General features: G+C 47.4%; 1 protein-coding gene across 1 annotated transcript in view; it reads left to right on the top strand.

The window, feature by feature from the left end:
- The window catches only part of NUDT14 (nudix hydrolase 14), a 584,870-nt gene extending 579,257 nt beyond the window's left edge, over positions 1 to 5,613 (top strand). Inside the window, exon 5 of the mRNA XM_086937918.1 lies at positions 4,508 to 5,613. Coding sequence (XP_086794044.1) covers positions 4,508 to 4,748 — 241 coding nt within the window. The 3' untranslated portion in view covers positions 4,749 to 5,613. The remainder of the gene's footprint in view (positions 1 to 4,507) is intronic.
- The last annotated feature ends 16,870 nt before the right edge of the window (positions 5,614 to 22,483 follow it).

The following is a 22,483-nucleotide window of genomic DNA, read 5'->3' as shown; positions in this document are numbered from 1 at the left end:
TTGCCATGTATCGAAAGGCATACTCTGCCTGATGGATATAGGTCAGGGTCTCAAAGGAGTTGAAAAATGGTTGATATCTTTCTCACATGCTTTGTGAGGCAACGGAGCTCAGCTAGAAGTCGTCATCACATTCGGTGCAGCAGCCACTCCCCCTCACTAATTGATCTTTTAACAATGCCTAAATAATCTGCAGCTAATTTGCTCAGGGGTGCTTATAAATTTGAGAAGAGTCTGTCGATCGTTATAAGATGGCCACCACACCGCTGGTACTGTTTGCGCATAAATCTAGAAAGAACAGGTTCAGCTGGCTGCAGTTACATCTGACCAGGAGAGAAGGATGCCTACTGGCACAGAAAGCACTGTTCAGTAATGTCGCACTGGCTTGTCACCCACCCTGCATTCTGAGTCCAAATGTATGCCCAGGAAGTACCATGCTTGTTGCAGTATGCACTGACAAGCTGGTTTTCTTTGTTAATGGGCAAAGGTAGGAATAATTTTACATTCTGCAGGTGGCTGCACAAAAGTTCAAAGTAGGGTTTTGGCGTAGACGATGTGGTGATCCTGGGATAGTTTACAGGGGCACACCTCACTTACAAAATGGCGGCCGCCCGCGTCAGGATAACGAAGTTGCGGCAAACACAGCCTAGACAAAAGGAGAAAAGTCACCCACCATGACAAATGGGAGCCGCTGTGAAGTGGAAGGCGTGCTCCTCTTGGTGGAAGCAGGTTGGGGTCTCTAGGCGGTCAAAATCCTCCTCACATGCTCCGTGAGGTAGTGGAGCTCAGCTGGGAGCCACCATCTTGTTCGGCGAGGTAGCTACGCCCCATAGAGATCCAGTCTAACACCACTTTTAGATGAGTAATGCACGGCAAGGTACAGTGTTTTTGTCAGAACACGTTATCAAGGTAAGTAATTCTTCTTGCGCTCCTTTTTTCCCTTTTCAAAATTCTTTCCTTTTACAGCTTCTAAATGTTAGTTAATACTTTTATAAAATATATGCTTAGAACCTTGGGGGCCGATTAGGTTTGCGGTGATTCCGCATCCTCCAGGCCGGCGGAAGCCACCGCCGGCCCGGAGGATGTGGAATCACCGCTGCGGCCAATCAAAACACCCGCTGCCAGATTAGGATGGCGGTGGGATCCGCGGCGGACGGCAGGTCCGTCCGCTGCTGATCTGCGGGGTGTTTTCCGCAAACACCGCCAGCCAAATTACAATGTGTGTAGAAACATGCTTTTCCGCGGCGGATTGACCGTCGTGAAAAAGCATTTGGAAAATTGCTTCTGGGGGGCCCTTGCGGATCCCCAGGGTGTCGGTGGGTGGGGGGTGCACATGGGGGTACCTATGGTACCCCGCATTTGCATGTACAAGGCGGCAGGCACCGCGCGGTGCCGGCCCTTTTGTGCATGCAAACGGTAAGCATGCATATTTAACCTTGCGGTGGGTGCTGCTTCAAGCAGCACCCGCCGCAATGTTAAATATCCAGGAGGTGACCGCCAGGGTGGCGGTCACATCCTAATTCGCACGGAGGGACCGCCGCTGCCACTGCGGACGGTCCCTCCACCTGCGTCCGTCCGCCATCCTAATGAGGCCCTTAGTTTGGACCATAAATCTCATTATACTAACTCTGTTGCTTTTCAAATTGTTACGGCCTGCTTTTTGCATTGTCTCTGTGGTCCTGAGCTTGGCACAAACTGATGTGGAAAGTCACCCACCTTGACAAATGGGAGCTGTCATGAAGTGGAAGGCATGCTCCGCTCGGTGAAAGCAGGTCGTGCCTCGAGGCAGACAAAATCCTCCTCACATGCTCGGTGAGGTAGCGGAGCTCAGCTGGGAACCTCCATCTTGTTCTTTGTGGTAGCCACGCCCCCTACAACTTGCATTTTTGAAAGCCTGTAATTTTGCAAATGTCAGACTTTATGACCAAAAAAAGGCTTTGTTTATCAGCCTTCAGATTGTTCCCTACATGCGTTTCGTCCCCATTCAAGCTTTTTCAAGACTTAAAATAAGCAACATAGAAAGTCACCATATAGGCTTAGCTCAGAATGATTTGCATTTAGAACACCTGGATTCGCGAAAGAGAATCTAAGGTAATCCTGTACCCCCATACTGATGTGTGGGTACAACCTGTTTGAGAAAGCCAAAGAGTTGCAGGGTGTCTTTCTGTCCAGCACCAACATGTTCTTCCACAAATGTGCACACCTGTAGAAACCTGATATGCTCTTTGTTAGTTGTGTACACTTGATAGCATATGTCCAAGGCGTTCAAAATATTGTTGTAACGGTTCAACATTATAAGTTAACTTTTGTTAGCGGCAAAGACACTATATCCCCAGGAAGGACACCATCCACACAGCAAATGTTCATTCATTCATGTATCACAACACACCATGTGCCACACACATGCTGCATGTACCCAGATACACCATGTATGTAAATTCCTCCACGTATGGCGCACAGAAGTGATTTTGCAGAGGGTTAGTCAACCTCCCTTTCTGAAGGGGGCAGATAAAGGCCTTGCGCACCTCATTAGAATTTAAACCATCACAATTTGTATATCTTTACAGTGCCCGTGAACGGGCAATTGCCATCCTGTACTATTGGAGGGTGTATGTTTTATGGGAACTTCAGTCTAGAAGAACCTTGGAATTGACTTGATACATAAAACAATAGAAACACACATATACACTGCTGCCAACATCACCTGCACTGCAGGTGACACTGAAAGTGACAAGGCAGTTTCTAGAGTGTTAGAACAGGCACTCAGCAAGCCAAGCCCATATTAGGATATGAAATTTAAGGATGACCTCTACCTCTGAATCTTGCTTTTCCAATACTTGCCTGCTGCTCTTGGAGGAACTGGGAAAAGGAAGGACCTGAGTAATTAGTGAAGCAGTGGGTAAGCAAATACCGGAGATTCGGGATGGGGCAGGTTAGCTGGTAATCCCTCAGGAGTGTGGATGGATATGGCGAAGGACTAACGAGTGAACCACCATTTGCAGAATGTCTAGACGAGCAGACATGTCTGTGTGCTGGTGTTGTATCAAGATTTGAGAGAAGGATTGGCACTCGTAGACCATGAAATAGATCTGGTGATAAGTTTGCCCCAGCACTGAAGGGGAACTGGAGCATAGGCTGCTAGCACTGAAGTGGAGATAAGCAAGATGATTATAGGGGGCAGGTATATTGGGATGTTACACACCCAACATCACGGTTGTGGCAGGGGTGGAGTGTCTTTGCGAATTAGGGTAGAAGAGCCTGATGCTGTCTGCGTAGGGAGCAGGACAGTGAGTGATTTCCCACATTGCTGCCTCAGGTGTATCAGGTCAGAGGCTGCCCAGTGTACATTTCATGGACTGGTGGTGAGTGCTGCTGTAGGATCAGGTGGGCAGAGAAGACTGAGGCTGCTCACACAACATAGAGGAAATATTGTAGATTGTATGGCTGAGTTGTGTCAACAAAATAAATCTATGTTCTTCAGACAGCTTTAGGCAAGGGTGTTTTTACTTGCCTTGCTCCACTCTACGCAAAAGTGTTATCATGGAGCTTAAATGGCATGAGAAGCACTCTCAACTCCCACACTACCTTGCCACTTAATAGGAGAAGTCCGACCATGGTGCCTGTAGGCACAATTTCACTGTCAAATGACTCGGGGAGGAGTGGCATGCTTCAGTAATTTCACATATTCTGCTACCCCATTGATGGGAATAGTCCCTCGTAGCAAAGTTGCTAGCCACAAATTAATGCTGAAATTGATCTAAGATCATTCCAATATTTCTTCAATTTTTTTTTTCGTGATAGCTATTTCAACCATTAAACCCATTCGGTCTTTCAGTTTTGGCTGTATTACCTTAATGGTTTAATTTTCAAAACAAAAGGTCCTGAATCATTGTTGGGTGTATGCATAACAATTAATATTCCACCCCAGTTCACTTCATCTGGAGTTATTGTCCAGAACATCTGATGTTTTATAGAGCACATGGAATTGGGAGCTGGTCAGCAGTTCACGCCCAAAGCTAAGATAAAAAATATGAGTGCGCAAAATTTGCATAATTTTGGTGTAATTATGCAAATGTTTGCAAACATTGACATGAAATGGAGATCCTGCATTCAGTGCTGTATCTAAAAAGCGCACAAAAATCACAGGTGCCACAAACAACATCTGCTTGTATTCTGGTGATTTGCATTTATCCTCTGCTCCCACAATAAGATTTTTGCATAAAGTCTTTAATGATATGACCATGCGTAATGTTCTGTTTTCGGGAATTTCACATAACAAGCGTAGTTGAAGATGCTGTAAATTAGGTAAGATTACGCTGCTAAACAAAAATTTAACCCAGGCATTAATTTTAAAAAACAAAATTTCAAATAGAAAAAAGGGAAAATGGAAAAGCAAACATATTTTTTCACAGCGATTAATAACAAATATTTACAGTTGGGATGTTTGTTACATAAGTGAAAATGTGTTAGTTGGAAAATATTTATACAATCTTTCTTTTCTTTTTCATAGATCTGCAGTTGGTGTTGCGGGTTCAAAGCAGACCATGTTTTATGCAGAGGTAACAGACAGTATGAAAACCGAAAAAGGAGGGGGCACCATGGAAGAAGGAGAGCTAATTGTAGTTGTGGAGATACCGCTAGCCGAGTCTATCAGTTTTTCTTACAACGAAAATTTTCCAAAAACGATGGGAGTCCTTTTTGGTTTCATGTGGTTTCAAAATAATGTAGCTCCTCGTTTACTAAAACAATGAAACATCCAACTCTAGCCTTCACATAGTTAAAATGTCTATTTTTTCCAGCTCAGTATGAAATTCCATTGTGTTTCTGTAGTGCAAACCTAACCAAAACACAGAAGAGCACTGTACATGGTCAAAGACAACATAAAATCAAAGAAGAAAGGAAGCTGGGTTGTGGAGCATGTCTATCTGTTTTATAAAAAAAAATGCATTGGGTATAAGAATGCCTGTGTACACTGAAGATAACTTGAATAAATGAATGTTAAACATACAAACATTGTTTGTAAAAAGACATCTCTGTATATCCTCTTACGTTACCTAAATTAAAACCATTTGCATCAGGTCAGCTGAAATGATGTTTCTGAAGGCGGAACCAGCGGTGTTGCTTCTGTTTGGAATACTTACTGCAACCACACTTTAAAGGTTGCTGCTGAACATGACTCTCAACATGTTTTTGCATTTGGATGCCCCCATTTAACATGCCAGAGAGTGGTAGGGGGGGGGGTTATTAAGATTACTTAATATCAATACACAGCATCAGAGTAGAAGTCAAGTTGGAACGTGACAAATTAACACAAATGGTAGTCTGAAGGAAGACACGAAATACATTAGATCCCATTAATATCCCCATGTTACAAATAAAGCTTTATTCATAGCAGTATAATGATCCTAGTAACAAACAGTACAATTTGTAGATTTACTGGTTGTTGCAGAATATTTGACCTACCTAATTTCATGCTCGGTCTTACATACAGTATATAATTAAATAGCTAAGTAGATACATAACTGTACAAATAAAAAAATTAATGCATGGACTCTAAAGTAAAATATACAATCTGATCTCTATTAAATTTAGAAAATGTTGACCAAATGCTCTAAAGAACCGCTTTGTTGTTGGATTTCCTTTATTGTATCGAGGTCATACATTCAATTGAACCGTTCCACAATTCTAATGCCTCCTACTGACTCCAGTGGTCTCATGATAGGTATTTTCCTCAAAGTGACAGCTTTTTGGATTCAAAGTAGGGTCTCATGCACAATTTTGTTATCTACTTTAAAGTAGTTGAACTGAATCAGAAGATTTTCTTTTGATACATTGGTGTTCTGCTGTACCGCCTGCAAGTTCACCTGCATCCGGACCTGCCTCGCACCAGCACCCGCCAAGACGAACACCACCAGCAACCACCTCAAGTGCATCCTGCTCAACACCCGCTCAGTCCACAGACACGCCATCGAACTCTGGAACCTCATCGACACCACTGCTCCTGACGTTGCCTTCCTCACGGAGACCTGGATGAACGCCTCCTCAGCACCCGACATCGCCATCGCCATCCCAGAGGGCTACAAGATCACCCGGAGGGACCGCACCGCCAACCAGACAGGAGGAGGCATCGCCATCATCCACAAGGACACCATCCGCATCACGACCTACACCGACGACATCCTGACTACCGCCGAACACCTACACTTCCAGATCCACACCGACCCGAAGACCACCCTCAGAGGCACCCTGATCTACCGACCCCCGGGATCACGCACCCAATTCAGCGAGGACATCGCCGACTTTGTCAGCCCGCATGCCCTCCCCTCCGCTGACTACATCCTCCTGGGGGACCTCAACTTCCACCTGGAGAACAACAACGACCGCAACACCACCACCCTGCTCGACAACCTCGCCAACCTCGGACTCAAGCAACTGGTGACCACCCCCACCCACCTCGCCGGACACACACTCGACGCCGTCTTCTCATCCAGCAAAGACATCGCCTTCAGCCACGCCACAGGACTCCACTGGACGGACCACAGCTGCGTCCACTTCACCTTCAGAAGAACGACGACCCACCACCACCAGCAACAGGTCGCCCGCAGAAGCTGGAGCAAGATCACAGCCGATCAGCTCGCCGCTTCCCTGAGCCAGCACCCTCCCGCCAGCTCAGCGAACCCCAGCCAGGCCACCGACAACCTCACGAAGTGGATCAGCAACTGCGCGGACCAACTCGCCCCACTGAGGACCCCGCCCAGCAGACCCGGCAGCAAGAAGGCCCCGTGGTTCACCGACGAACTCAAGAGCTCCAAGAAGAACTGCCGAGCCCTCGAGAAAGCCTGGAGAAGGGAGCCAACACCGGACAACATGACCACCCTCAAGCTTGCCACCCGGAAGCATCACCAACTGATCCGCGACACCAAGAAAACTGCATTCAAGGACCGGCTGGATAACAACGCACACAACAGCAAGGAACTCTTCAACATCGTGAAAGAGCTCTCCAACCCCAACGCAGGAAACAACGACATCACCCCATCGCAAGAACTCTGCAACTCCCTCGCCTCCTACTTCCACAACAAGATCGCGGACATACACAACAGCTTCAACACCCAACCGACGAACGCCACGTCCAACTCGACCGAACCACCGCCCCCCACCACCACCCTCCGCGCCTGGACTCCGATCTGCACCGAAGAAACCGTCCGCATGATGAACTCCATCCACTCCGGATCTCCGACCGACCCCTGCCCTCACCACGTCTTCAACAAGGCTGACGCCGTCATCGCACCCCACCTGCGGGACATCATCAACACCTCCTTCACCACCGCCACCTTCCCTGAGAGCTGGAAGCATGCCGAACTCAGCGCTCTACTCAAGAAACCAACAGCGGACCCCACCGAACTCAAGAATTACCGCCCCATCTCGCTGCTCCCGTTCCCAGCCAAAGTCATTGAGAAGACCGTCAACAAGCAGCTGGCCGCCTTCCTCGAGACGAACGGATCCCTCGACCCCTCACAGTCTGGCTTCCGAGCCAACCACAGCACCGAGACCGCCCTCATCGCTGCCACCGATGACATCCGAACCCTGATGGACAACGGAGAAACAGCGGCCCTCATCCTACTAGACCTCTCCGCGGCCTTCGACACCGTCTGCCACCGCACCCTAGTGCAGCGCCTCAGCAACGTCGGAATCCAGGAGAAGGCGCTGGAATGGATCATCTCCTTCCTCGACGGAAGAACACAGAGAGTCCGTCTACCACCGTACAAGTCAGAGGCCACCGAAGTCATCTGCGGCGTCCCCCAAGGATCCTCGCTGAGCCCAACCCTCTTCAACGTCTACATGAGCCCCCTCGCGGCCATCACACGCCAACACAACCTCAACATCATCTCCTACGCCGACGATACCCAGCTCATCCTCTCCCTGACCAACAACCCCGCCGCCGCCAGAGCCAACCTTCACGAAGGAATGAAAGAGGTAGCCGAGTGGATGTCGACCAGCCGCCTGAAGCTGAACTCGGACAAGACGGAAGTCCTCATCCTGGGATCCTCGCCCTCCGCCTGGGACGACTCCTGGTGGCCCCCCGTCCTGGGCACCGCACCCAAACCGACAGACCACGCACGCAACCTGGGCTTCATCCTGGACTCCTCCCTCTCCATGACCAAGCAAGTCAACGCCGTCTCCTCGTCATGCTTCAACACCCTGCGCATGCTACGGAAGATCTTCCGGTGGATCCCCACCGAGACCAGGAAGACTGTCACCCAGGCACTCGTCACCAGCCGACTGGACTACGGCAACGCCCTCTACGCCGGAACCACCGCCAAGCTCCAGAAGAGACTCCAACGGATCCAGAACGCCTCAGCCAGACTCATCCTCGACATCCCACGACACAGCCACATCTCCGGACACCTAAAAGACCTGCACTGGCTCCCGGTCAGCAAGAGAATCACCTTCCGTCTCCTTACCCACGCACACAAAGCTCTTCACGACCAAGGCCCGAGCTACCTCAACAACCGCATCAACTTCTATGCTCCCAAACTACACCTCCGATCAGCCAGTCACGCACTCGCCGCCGTCCCCCGCATCCGAAGAACGACAACAGGAGGAAGGTCCTTCTCCTACCTGGCCGCCAAGACCTGGAACTCCCTCCCGACCGACCTGCGCCTGACCCAAGACCACCTCGCCTTCAGGAAGAAGCTCAAGACCTGGCTGTTCGGGTAGCAGCAGCACCCCCCCCCCTCCTAGCGCCTTGAGACCCTCCGGGTAAGTAGAGCGCTCTATAAATGCCTATGATTGATTGATTGAGTGTATGTAAACATCTAGGTGTTAAAATGCATCTCATCCCATAGATCTTCAATAATCAGACAGTTTAAAAAATGAAGGTTGTCCCTTTCGGATTTAAACCCCCAGTTTTTTTCATCTTTCAGTAGTTTGAGTCCGTCCATAGCATTTGGTGATTAATATGCTCTCAACCAGACTCTTAATAGCAGGTAACTATGTGCTGTATTTACACTGACCATGAGAATGGCTGCAGCTTTTTAATCCATATGGATGAGGTCCTAATAATTCCACTGAATTCAGCCTACATATCTCACATAGATTAAATTATTCAGTTACTTCCCTTTTACAACTAATATGAAGTAACCTCCCTCAATCTCGATTATTTTTTCTACTTTTAATTTATTATATCTGATTTGCTCATCTGTTATTTATTAACAATTACCATCCTGATGCTTTCTAAATACTTCCAAGGCTCTCATTCTCTTATGAGTTCCATTGAGGGGGTGTCTCTTCCTTTGGCATGGCATAACACTTGCCTTTGCTCCTCGCATTTTATGCAGCGCTGGCCCAACCCTCTTGCCATTGTTATCCGGTGGACATTTTCGGACCTTTACTCGCTGACTGAGAGACAGAGGTAGTTAGCATTAAAGCAATCAGTTTCATTACCAGTACAACCCATCTGGCTACACAGTAAGGACCAGGAATCAGTGACTAAAGTTAAGAAGGTTTATTACAAGTGAGCAGTCAGGCTAACAGATCTTATTACCATGCTATAAAGATACAGAATAACAACAGGATAACCCAATCTCCTAAAGACGTTCAGGCGTACCAGTATAAGGCAGCCAAGTAGTTTAGTCACCCCAGTACAAAAGATCAGTAATAGAATTTGATGCTCAGGGAAAAAGTTTGATTGTCTCTTCTATACACGAGTTAAGTATAAAATCATCTATGTTAAAGTCCAAACTAAAGAGGATGGTTTAAAAACTAAAGGATCTAAAAAAGCAGGGAAATGCAGAAAAATAGAAAATTGCATGGGAGTTCAGGAAGGTATCAGCATTTCAGAAGCTCGGTCAAGAGTCTTCTTGGATCAGGGAAAAAGTGTTACCCTAAGCCACACTCAGTAAAGAATCAAAGGGAATAAGACTTGAGATCTAAATCTCTCGAAGTTCGAAGAAAAGTGGTGTAACCTCACACAGTGTGAACACAAGTTATTTCCTCCAGAATCTCCAAAGTAACATCCCTCTGTTCGCATCATCAGGTGCTCTATTGTTCTTTCCATTCTCATGCTGTGAGCTGAAACATTAACGATTTCTCCCAGGCCAGACATGGGAACAGTATTTTCCTTGGTCACCTGTGACTCTTTGCAACAGTGCTGAATGGGCACTTTCAGTTGACAATCTGGCTCTCCCTGTTTCTTGTCGAGGTCCTTCTGTCTCTCTCTCTCTCTCTCTCTCTCTCTCTCTCTCTCTCTCTCTCTCTCTCTCTCTCTCTCTCTCTCTTCTCTCTCTCTCTAATACAGTGTTGTATCTATTCTCAAACTAACAAATCACGTGAATTGCACCTGCAACTAAAAGACATGGAAGCAGAAATTGGAAAAACTCATTTTATGCAGAATGAAAAACGGCCTATTAAGACAAGTTATTACACAATGGTGCACCTTTAATATGCGTGGGCACATTCAACTTACGAATAAATGGAAGATGTCAGTACATGAGATACACGTTACACATTGCATACAGATGACATCTTGAGTATTTGTGTATAAGTATGACTAAGACCTACCTTGAAAGGCAACATTTATGCACACATTACATAAATCCCTCTTGTTTCTTAAAGTAAATTCATTTTAATAATGTATGGATGGTTTATTCAATCACCTAAAGGGTAAATGTTGTTATATATATATATATATATATATATATATATATATATATATATATATATATATATATATATATATATATATATATATCTATATATATATATATATATATCCAACAAAGACAGGATCCCAATTAAGGTGAGGCCACACAAAGAGAAATTCAGCTCACGTTTGTTTAGTGAAGGTTTGCCAGCAAGCCCATTCTGAACGCACGCGAATCCATTAAATCACTGCCAGACGCGTTTCAGGAATCACCTTTATTCAGTGGCATTAGTTCGTAACAGCGCTGCTGCTCGTGCAGTCTTCTTTTAATCACCTGCCTCAGTGGGCGTGGCTGCAAAGCCTCTTGGTAATTGTAGTACACAAATGTTCAACCCAAGTGGACGCGCTGTTGACTGTACATTAAAACTCAATTTTGGATGTAAAAGTCATTCAGGGGACCAGCCCCGCTTTGTAACCATCATTAGGAGTAGAAGCTTCCACCAGCCTGCCTCAATTTCAGCTTCTTCTTCGTTCCGTTTTTTGCCGCATTTAGTGAATGCAGACACAGACCTGCTGAGTCCAGTGGGCTTCACCTCACGACCGGGACACGGCCGTTATTCATCCAACAAAGACAGGATCCCAATTAAGGTAAGGCCACACAAAGAGAAATTCAGCTCACGTTTGTTTATTGAAGGTTTGCCAGCAAGCCCATTCTGAACGCACACGAATCCATTAAATCACTGCCAGACGCGTTTCAGGAATCACCTTTCTTCAGTGGCATTAGTTCGTAACAGCGCTGCTGCTCGTGCAGTCTTCTTTTAATCACCTGCCTCAGTGGGCATGGCTGCAAAGCCTCTTGGTAATTGCAGTACACAAATGTTCAATCCAAGTGGACGCGCTGTTGGCTGTACATTAAAACTCAATTTTGGATGTAAAAGTCATTCAGGGGACCAGCCCCGCTTTGTAACCATCATTAGGAGCAGAAGCTTCCACCAGCATGCCTCGATTTCAGCTGAAACGCTCAAACAATGCACAGGAGATCGAGCACCCCATGGAAAGCGCTTTGTCCACGAAAATGCCCCCATCAAATTGGATCCCCAACAACTGGTGATCTTCCAGGTGCACCGGGAGCAACCTGAAAGCCGACTTAATGTCGCACTTCGCCATCATGGCCCCTGTTCCCACCGCCGCTACAATCTTCCGTGCCACGTCCACCGACGAGTACGACACCGACGCGAGCTCTGCCGATATGAAGTCATTCACTGAAGACCCCACCGGCCACAACAGGTGCTGTATCAACCTGAACTGCCCCGGCTCTTTCTTGGGCACCACTCCGATCGGGGAAATAATCAGGTCTGGCAAAGGCGGCTCAGCGAAGGGGCCCGCCATCCGGCCCTCCTTTACTTCCTTGAACAATTTCTTGTGCACAATCCCCTTGCGAGCGTTGACCGACTTCAAGTTGTCCGTGCAGGCGCACAATCCGCGGCCCCTCGTATCCCAACCGAAAACCCTCCCGGAAGCCCCGCATCATCCACCCGCGGATAGGCCGCCAGCAATGGCTCCATCCGGTCGAGCCTAACTGGTGTACAAGCCTTTTCCCATAGCTCCAGCTCCCCCACTGCCTCCCCCCGCCCCCCTGTCTGGTTTCCTGTCGCTGCCAGCTGTTGTCCCGAAGGACCTCTGACTCCCCAGCAGTGCACCACTGGATGCCTTTTCGTGCATTTTGAGCAAATGACACACCTGCCTGCCGCACGCGCCCTTATTGAAGTCCCAGCAGGCCCGACAGAGCTCTGCCAGGCCCTCTGCTCTGTCCCCCCCCCCCAAGGGTGGAGCGAGCTGAAAAGGGGCTCGGCGCGAGTGGCAAACCGCTGGCCGTATAGACGGTGCGGCCGAACTTTGCCCCACCCACCGTCTGCTGGTACAAGTCGAAGTCCAGCTCACCCCATTTCGCGTCCGGGTCCGACGCCATCCGGGCCCTGAACTCCTCGTCATAATGTGACCACATGTAGCCGCCATAAGTCACCTGCGCCCTCTGGACCACATCCATGTATTTGAACAACGCTATGGACCTGTTCAGATACTTTTCGCAATATACGCTAGCGTATATTAAAAATGCCGCTGACCAATTGTCAATTGTCAGCGGCACCTTGGGGCGCTGGCCAACTCCTGTTCCTCCTCCTTAAACTCCTCCTTAGACGTTAGCTCCCTGTGAAGGAGCTTCAACATCTCCACGTACTCCCCCTTCCATATCTTCTCTTTCGTTGCCAGCGAAAGATGGGCCCCCAGGGGCTTAGTCACCCCCATATATGGGAGCTTGCGCACCGGAACCACCCAACTCTCCTTCTCCCCGGAGTCTGCCCCGACCGGCTTCGCACTTCCCGCCGCCTCGCTCCCCTCGCTGCCCGTCCCGGTGGTCACCGACGCTGGGGCCGCCGACAGCACCACCCCTTCTGGGCCCACCCCCATGTCCGTCAACGTAACGTCCTTTCACCAGCTGCACCAAGTCCTCCCCCCGTGCATCCGTCCCTACCGACACGTGCGCGCATCACTTCCTGCCCAAGCCACTCCCCGCTCCTTCCCCAACCTTACCTGGCATCAAGGCCGGCGTCCGCACTGGATCCTGCCGCCTAACCAGTGGAGCCGAGGGGGCCGTTACTCTGGGCGCGTCCAGCCGTGATAGTACCTGCAATACACTGCCAACAGCATTACTGCTCCCCCTTCCCCCTTCCTAATCTCCCCTTCCTCCTCTGACTCCCCATCCCCACTCATTTGCAATCCCCGCCACTCCTGTTCGCCCCCTGGGGACTCCACCCGGCTCAACCCCGCCTTCTCCCTACACACCCGCATCAACGCACCCAAATCAACACTCTCTCCGTCCATCCTCCACACATGACCCGCAAGCTGCTTCTACCATGTTGCCTCGCACTCCCCGCCCCCCGGCAGCCATCTCGACCCTTCGGGGTGGGGCAGACAGGGACCCATTGCCCCGCCATCTCACGTGCTCTCCTGCTGGGTCCCTCGTTGGAGCACGACCGCCCTTACAAGGCAGAGCCGGCCCATCCCCTCGGTGAACCGGAGCCGCAAGCTGCTCTCCCGAACCCCTCTCCCACCGCTCCTGCCAAGAAAAAAACGTGGAGTCCAGCATGCCGGAGTAAAACCGACCCCCAGTCCCCCCAACTCACCCCCTTCCCCCATCCCCTCTGTGGCCCCCTCCCCCACCCTTCTGAGTGCCCCCCCCTTCGAGCAGGTCGCTAATGCCAACCCCCGAACCCCCAGCCCCATCCCCCCCATTCCCCCCATACCGCCTGCCATGGGTCCCCAACCCCAGGCCCCCCCAGACTGGCCCCACGTTCCCCAATTGCCTCACTCCACCCCCCCCATCGCCAACCCCCCACCCGTCATGGCCCCCAAGAAACCCAGGTCGCCCTCCCCTCCTGTCTACCCCCTTGACCCTCCCCCCGCCCCCACTCCCTCTCCCCTCGCCCCCCCCTTTGGCGATGGCGACCTGGTTCGCCCCACCACACTCCCCTCCCCCCAGACGAGGATCCCCAGTCCAAATCAGTCTCCCCCCATCCCCTCCCCCTCCAGATCTTAATTAACAAAGGAGACTCCACCCCCCCTCCCCATGTCCCCCTCACTCTTTCCCTGTAGCCCCCCTGCCCCCTGCTGCCCTGCTTGTCTTCCCTTGTCCCACTCCCAGAGGCACTGGCGTCACTTCCTCTCCCCTCGCAACCTCCTCGCTCCCCACTTCCCGACCCTCCGCCCCGCCCACAAACTCCAAAGGTGTCCGGCCCCTCGCACCCCTCCTTCCCCCCGTCCTCCTCCGCTTCCTGCCTGCCGATTTAGCCGCCGTCCGCTCTCCGCTGCTTCCTTGCACCTCCCACCATCACGCGAGCCCTCCGCGGCCAAGACCGCGGGGGCTCGCACGCCAGGACCGCCGCCGCGGCGCCGTTTGCAGAGCGCCACCATGGCCTCACCTGCACGTCAAGTCGCACAATGTCTAAGCGGCCAGCGTCCCCAATAACCGCATAGCTTCCACAACACGAGGATCGTCAAGCCCCGCCATGTCTCCACGACATTCTCTGAACCGTCGCCGAAATCACGCCAATGTTGCCTCGAATCCCTGTAACGTCTCACCGGACCCAAGCAAACAGGTACGCCAAAAGCACTCACACAATATAATATTACCGCGAAAAAACTTGCGACCAACACCCCCGCCGGCTGCTGTGTCACTGCCACCGAAATGGTGGTCAGTGACACAAAATGTCCGGTCTTATAGCCTCCCAGCCCAAGCAGCCCAAGCCCCAGCCCAAAGGAAGCCCAACAGACCCGCCGCCAGCCCAAGAAGCCCAACTCTTCCTGAGACTCCTGTCGTCCACCCCCCCTTCCCTCCAGGGCCCCAAAAAACCCCGGGTGGCAGGCCTCCCGGTGGTCGGCCGCCCCCCCAAAACCCCATTCTGTTGTTGTAAAACATGCTGCATCAGTTGGTCACTAACTACATGAGTGTGTATATTAGTTATTGATTAGTTGGGTGAGTATTTGTTTGGGGCACTGAGTTTGTGTGTGGTTGGATGGGGTGTGTCTAACTCTATGCATAGATGTGTGAAGAGTCAGTGATTGTGAGAGTAAATTTATGAATGAGTGTATAATTGTAATGGTGATTTTTTTACATATTAACTATGAGTTACTATGTGTTTGAATAAATGAGGTGTTGTGTGTATAATTGTGTAAGTGAGTAAATGTAAGTGTGATTATTTTTTTTCATGAGTGAGTAGGGTGACTGCATAACCGACTTAGATAACTGCTGATGTGTCAATGTCTATAAATGTGTATAAGTGCATTTGATAGTGTTCTATAAATTAGTGACTGCCTTTATAAGTGATTCTGTTGTTGAATGGGTAGTTGTGAGTGTAGACTTAGGAATCAGTGAGTGGGTATGTAGTAACTGGTATTGGTGTGTCAATGGTTTCAAATAAGGTACTCTGTATTTTACAGTGAGTGATGAAAGGTTATACTATTTATGATGAGGTGTATCAGTATGTCACGTGGATGATGTCATCAGTGATGTCATTTGAGATGTCATCAGTGATGTCACAGACCATGTCATGAATGATGTAATATGTGACATCATCAGCAGTACATTGCGGGTGCGCGAGTTATAGTTAGCAGAACTAACTATAACAGAGGAATTTCTATGGTTTTGTACGAGCGAAATGTCCAGCTAACTATAACACCCCTGAAACCTATGTTTTTTTCTGTGAATTTCTAGGGTTTTTTAAATGCTAATTTCTAATTATAACATCTCTGAAAACCTATGGTTTTTTTCAGTGAATTTCAAAAGTTGTTAAATGCTTATTTTTAAGTGTAATAGTAGTTCTACCTATTTTTGTAGTGATTTTCTACAGTTTTTGACTATTTATGAATATTTTATTCATTAAATAACATTATATATTTCAGAAAATTTTTTAAACGTTCAAATTGAAATATTGTTTAATTTTTTTGTTTTACTTTTTTTATTTTAATATATTCATATTATTTTCTTATTTTCCCAAAAAATTTCGGAGTCGCGCACCCAAAGCGTATACATCACAGTGAGTGCACGGATTCTAGCCGCCATTTTAGAAAGGTCGTGAAAGATCCGCTTACGGTGTGCGACGGCTGCGTGTTTTTCAGTTACATCATATACATTTAATATTACGTGATTGGTATGCGACCAGTCTGCGACTCCTGCTCCCGCGCATTTGCGACACATGCGCATTACCGTACGTGACGCTTGCACGGTGGTGGGTCCCGCGTGACGTCCTATACGTGCTGGGGCGCGCTGGGTGCACGACTTCCGCAAAAAGAAATGATGTTCTAAAATGATATGTACGTGTCTTTAATATACATAGGAGGGCAAGAGATTATCTAAGATATTCATAAAAATAATATATTTGTACTTATAATAAACTTATATTATTTTTAAATATATTTTCGCAAAGTCGCATCGGGTGCATGCTTCGTGAGCGCGGACTGCGCGGATCCCATGTGACCTAAAAAAAAAGATTTCATTGGTTGATAACATTTCCCACTGTAACTATTGAAGGACCCCACCCATTTTAATCATTCTTGTTGGAGCATCTTTATAGAGACATCTCTTTTCCTACAAAAACTCTTTTTGCTTGTTTCTTTTGGTGCTTTTCAAAAAATATCAAGCAAAATGGCATCTGGACAGCAGCAGCTGCGGGCGGAAGTATCTTCTGAAGAAGAATTCTTGCAGGAGGCACCACGTCCACAGAGACCGGAATCTGTTGTGTGGAAATTCTTCACTTTTCCACCTGGAGAGAAGAAAGTAAATGCGAGAAAGGTGACGTGCAAAATGTGTGACTGAGTCCTGTCAAGTGGCAGTGAAAAAAAATACTCTTGTGGCACTGCTTCTATGTACAAGCATCTCCGGACCACACTTCCTCTCAATCTTGCTCGGGAGGAAATGAGGCGAGCTGCTTTGAACCCCTCACCTGCTGTGTGTGACAAGTACGTCTGGAGCATCCTCAGGAACACCTGCAATGGACATTAAGCCAGAATTCACTTTTCTCAAGCAACACTGCGTGAAGTGTAAGAAAGGTATATGCTTCGGTGAGCAGTCGGTGGATGCAGTTTGTGCTGCGCAACGCAACCATTGTTGTTAATTTTTTGTTGTTGTTGTTTTTGGAATGATAAGCAATTCCAAATGTTTCCTGTTTTATTCGTTCTTTTTTTGTTCATTTTTTGAAAAAACACCCAAAAATTACAAAATCGTAAAAAAAAATTAAAATAAATACAAAAGAAAAAAGAAGACAAAAAAGTTCTTATCAGAACTACCTTATCTAGTTAAAGAAAGAACTATAATTGCAAGGTAATGTGTGAATGTTTAGTTGAATATATATATACAGCATAATTGACTGAAAGAATGCATTAGTAGTGTATGGTGAATTTATAGGTGAAGATTTATGAGGAAGTACTGCAGCATGACACTGCAAGCTCTTTAGCTGCACTGCGGCACATCCAAAGCACAGGGATGTGACATATGTACATGAATAAGTTGCAACGCTGTGCTTCACTCTGCACAGCTGCACAAACTGCAGCCATGCAGTGACACAGGCACCCTTGCACCATGGTGCAAGGATGTCTGTGTCGTGCGGAGATTGTGTTTGTGCAGGAAGGGACACCTTCCTGCACAAAAACAATCAGTAAAGGCATTTTCCTCTTTCAATGTATGCTGTGGAATGCAGCATGCATTGAAAGAGGAAAACATTTGGAGAAATGAAAACAATTCTCCTCATTGTGCCTAGCTACACCAACTCTAGGATGGCGCAGCATTCACACACATCTCCAGATTTACAATTTCTCATAAATCTGGAGTTGTGTCTTGTTCTATAGGTGTTGCATGGGAACACCCACAGCAACACCTATGGAACGCCCCTTCAATGCAAAGTTCTGTGTATGAAGGGGTCGTATTTACAAGGAGAGGAAAACCATGCAGGGTGGCTTTTCCTCTCCTTGTAAATATGAAGGAGTGCCTGGCACCATCACTACGTAACAAAAAGTGACGTACTGGTGGTGCAGGGTGCTTGTAAATCTGCCCCATAAGTGCTTAGGTATTGGCAGGCTGATACAATAAGAACATAGTGCTGGATGGGTGATTGAAGAATTGCATGAGACTGGCAGGAGGTATCCTGATTATGCACAGAATATTTTATGTGTACTTGTGTTGGTGCTTAGGTCATTTTATAAGAATACCACTAGTAACTGAAATGATACCAGTGCTGCAAACAGAGTGAACACTTCATTCATAAGTGCTTACGTATTTGTTGAGCGATAGGAAAAGTAGATAGTGGTAGATAAGTGATTAAAGAAGTGCATGGGACAGACTGGACGATTCCTACACTGCATGAGTACTAACTGGGTATTTAGAAGAGTGTATGAATAGTATGTAGCTAGTTAGAGGTCTGCTTGGATAGTGCACAAAATATTATAGCTGTACTTGTCTTAGTAGCTAGGCCATTCCATAAGTTCATGACTAGTAACTAGAATAATTACAGTATTACAAACAGAGTGTATAGTGAATTTATAAGTGCTTAGGTATTGGTGGAGTAATAGGATAAACAGATAGTGCTGGATGGGTGATTGAAGAAATGCATGGGACAGACAGGAGGAATCTAACTGGGTATTTAGAAGAGCGTATCAATAGTTTGTAGCTGGTTAGAGGTCTGCATGCATAGTGCACAGAATATTGTAGCTGTACTAGAATGGTAGTCTGTATTTTAGGGTGTGAGGAAGTGCATCAGATGATCAGGTGGATGATGTCATCAGTGATGTCATTTGAGATGTCATCAGTGATGTCACTGACCATGTCATGAGTGATGTTTTATGTGACGTCATAAGCAGTGCATTGCGGGGGCGCCAGTTATAGTTAACTCAACTAAATATAACGGACGAATTTCTCTTGTTTTGTGCGAGTGAAATGTCCAACTAACTATGACGTCCATGAAACCTGTAGTTTTTTCAGTGAATTTCTGAGGTTTTTTATATGCTAATTTCTAACTATAATGTCCCTGAAACTTTTGGTGTTTTCAGTGAATTTTATATATATGTATGTAATCTCCTCTCACTCTTACAAGGAAGGAATCAGAACTCAGGTTGTAGTTTGGATGTATTTAATCTGCAAAGGACGTGATCCACGCGTTTCTGCTCGTCCGAACCTTGATAACAATACAAGACATCATTGTAGCATCCTTATTTATATGTACAAATGCCTAAAGTTGCCAACATTAACAAAGGACTACATATTACTTTAATCCAAAAAGCTGGCGGCCACATTGGCCTGGTCACGATGTGAAAATTCAGGAATTGATAAAATAAAGAAAAGAAAACAAGTGTTAATATGCACACAATGTCATTTCAGCATATCTTGCCCCGTGACCGCCATACCTGTATCTTCGTCAACGTGACTTATTCATAATAAACATACTTAGGATTGTAAACATCAACATAAACAATGGACTACACATTACTTTAAAGTGAAAGGCCATCGGCCATATTAATCTGGGCACGTTGCGTATTATAATGGTTCTTACACGAAAGAAAAGAAAAAAAAGGGTGTTAATATACACACACTATCCCTAAATAAAGTTTTAGCGATTATAGTTCATTCCTTTCACAGCTCATTTGAGATGTCATGAGTGATTTCCTGAGTGATGTAACTGACCATGTCATGAATGATGTAATGTCTGAGGTCATAAGCAGTACATTGCGGGGGCGTATGTTATAGTTAACTCAGGTAACTATAAATTCTGAATCTTCGTTTTTTTTCAGCAATTTTTTTTTTTTAACGTTAAGTAAGATGGTGGGGGGTTGGAAGCAGAGCCTGGCATTGCGCTGCCCCCACTCAAGCTTGCTGCTCCTGCCTTCCCTCCTCTCAGCCATCCATTGTCCAAGTCCATGTCCCTGCTCCCTTATTACAGCCCTGTGTGGCTGTTGTTATGCCACTGGCCTTCCCGCCTTCTCGGAACAGTTAGCTTGCTGCCCCATCCACCTCCTCCCGATCCTCTGTTGTCTGAATCCATGGACTAGCCTCCTCCCTCATGCCATGCATGGTCTGATGTGCTGCCACTGCCCTCCATTTAGCATGATGTACCAGTCCACTCCTCTTGCCTTCCGTTGCCCAATTATATGCCCCATTATTGACCTCCTACTTTGCCTCTGTGCTTAGCTTGCTGCCACTATCCTCCTTCCCCCTGCCATCCTTTTTGCTCACCATATTCAATGGACATGCCACTCCTATCTACTGAGTGTTCTGTTGAGCTGCCACTCCCCTCCCACCTGCCTAGCACTGTCAGATGACTGTAACCTGTCCCTGCCACGTCCACCCTGCCTGTCCACATTCCATGCCCCTATCCCCTTCCTCCTGTCCCCCATGGTCCATTTTACTGCCACACCCTTCTGCCCTCTCTGGTCTGTTGTGCTGCAACTGCTCCTCCTGACTGCCCCGCAGGGTTTGTTGTGAGGCCCCTTCCCCTGAACTCTCGTGTCTGTGCCCAGGTCCTGACCCTCCGTTCTATTCTCCATGGTCCTTTGTGCATGCCCCTGCACCCTCGTTCTTGCCCATCATAGCCATTGTGCTGCCACTAACCCTCCTGCTTGCCATGCATGGTCTTCTGTGCTGCCCCGGCCCCTCCCACATTCCCTGTGTGGTCAGCTAGCTGCCGCTGACCCCCTCCCACCTTCCCTCCATGGTCTGTGTGTATGCCATTATAGTCTCACTGTTTCTCTCCATGGTGTGTCTTGCTTATAGTGCCCATCCTGCCTTACCTCCATGGTCGTCTTGCTGCTCCTGCCCTGCCCCCATGCACCTAGCCCTCTGTTTCCATGTGCAGACCCCTATTCCATCCCTCCTGGTTTGTCTGTTCCATTGTAATGCCCCTGATCCGTCCCTCTTGCCCTTTATGGTCCGTTATGCTTCAGCTTTCTCCCCTGTCTGTCCATTACCGTCAGCTAGCTACCATTGCCTCTTTCCCCTCTGTTCTCTGTTGTCCATGTGCATGGTCCTGTCCCCTCCCTATTGCTTTCTTTGAATTGTTGTGCTGCACTCCCGTCCCGCATGCCCTGTGTGGTGTATTGTGCTGCTGCAAACTCTGATGCCTGCCCTGTAGGGTCAGTTTGGTGCACCTCTCCATGTCCCTCCTGTCCTCTGTTATCCGAGTCCATGTCCCTACCCCAATTCCTCCTGCCTTCCATGATCCAATGTACCATACTTGCTAACATTTCGAACTTGGTAAGAGGGAGATTTTGAAAAAAACTGGGGTATTGATTTTCCCCTTTGACTTACATTGAAAAAGAGGAGATTGTAGACAGGAGACAGATAAAATAAAGCACATTTGGGATTAAAAACATTGGGCGTTTCCTGGCTGAATCGAGTCTGTTGGCATGTATGGTTGTACTACCACTGCCTCTTCCTTCTGCCCACAATGGTCTATTATATTGCCACAGCCTCTCTTGCCAGTCCTGTATTGTTGGTGTGTTGCCCCTTCCCCCCCTTTCCACTGCCCTCCATAGTCTGTTGTGCTGCTACTGCCCTTCCTGCCTGCTCAGTGTCGGCAAATTGTTGCCTCTGCACCCTCTTACCTGCCTTCAATTTTCTGAGTCCATGCCCCTGGCCTCTGCCTCTCAACATTATCCTAATGAACAACTAGATTGCTAACATTATATATTTATTACAAAAGTGTGGAACACCTGACGTCATCTTGATGTAATCAAAACTGTAATATCTAGAGCATTTCCTTTAGAAATTACATATATGAGCAGGTCTTATTTGCATCAACATTATGGTTAGTGTTCTAAAAATCTAAAATGAGGACATATTTTCTGAGTTTTCAAATAGCGACAAAGCACTTTTAAATTATTTGTTATCTTTATGTTTTGTTATCCAGTTGACCACTTGATTAAATGTTGCATTTAGGGGAGAGGATGTGGTGTTACTTCCAGACCTGCAGACTTTGCAACTGGGGACCCAGGTTGGAGTTTCTGCTTCAGCTCGACATTCTGTGATTCTGGTCAAATCACTTAATCTACCCATGTCTAAAACCAAAATTAATTTGTTCTTGTGTGATGTAACCAATGCTCATGTAAAGCACTCCAATACCTGACAAGTCTGCACTATATAAAACTGCAAAAACACAAAAATAAAAAGTGTTTTGCAAACTTCTGTCATTGAGCTACATTTGGGTGATAGTTGTGCTACATTTGGGCTCTTTTGTCTCTGGTGGCTGTTTTGGGAGACTTATTTGTTATGAAGTTTCCTAATTTCCTCATTTACTAGCCTCCTCA

The sequence above is a fragment of the Lissotriton vulgaris genome, chromosome 9 (assembly GCF_964263255.1).
Source record: "Lissotriton vulgaris chromosome 9, aLisVul1.2, whole genome shotgun sequence".
NCBI classification, from domain to species: Eukaryota; Metazoa; Chordata; class Amphibia; order Caudata; family Salamandridae; genus Lissotriton; species Lissotriton vulgaris.
The sequence above is the reverse complement of the archived record's forward strand: the minus strand, read 5'-3'. Positions and strand labels throughout refer to the sequence as shown.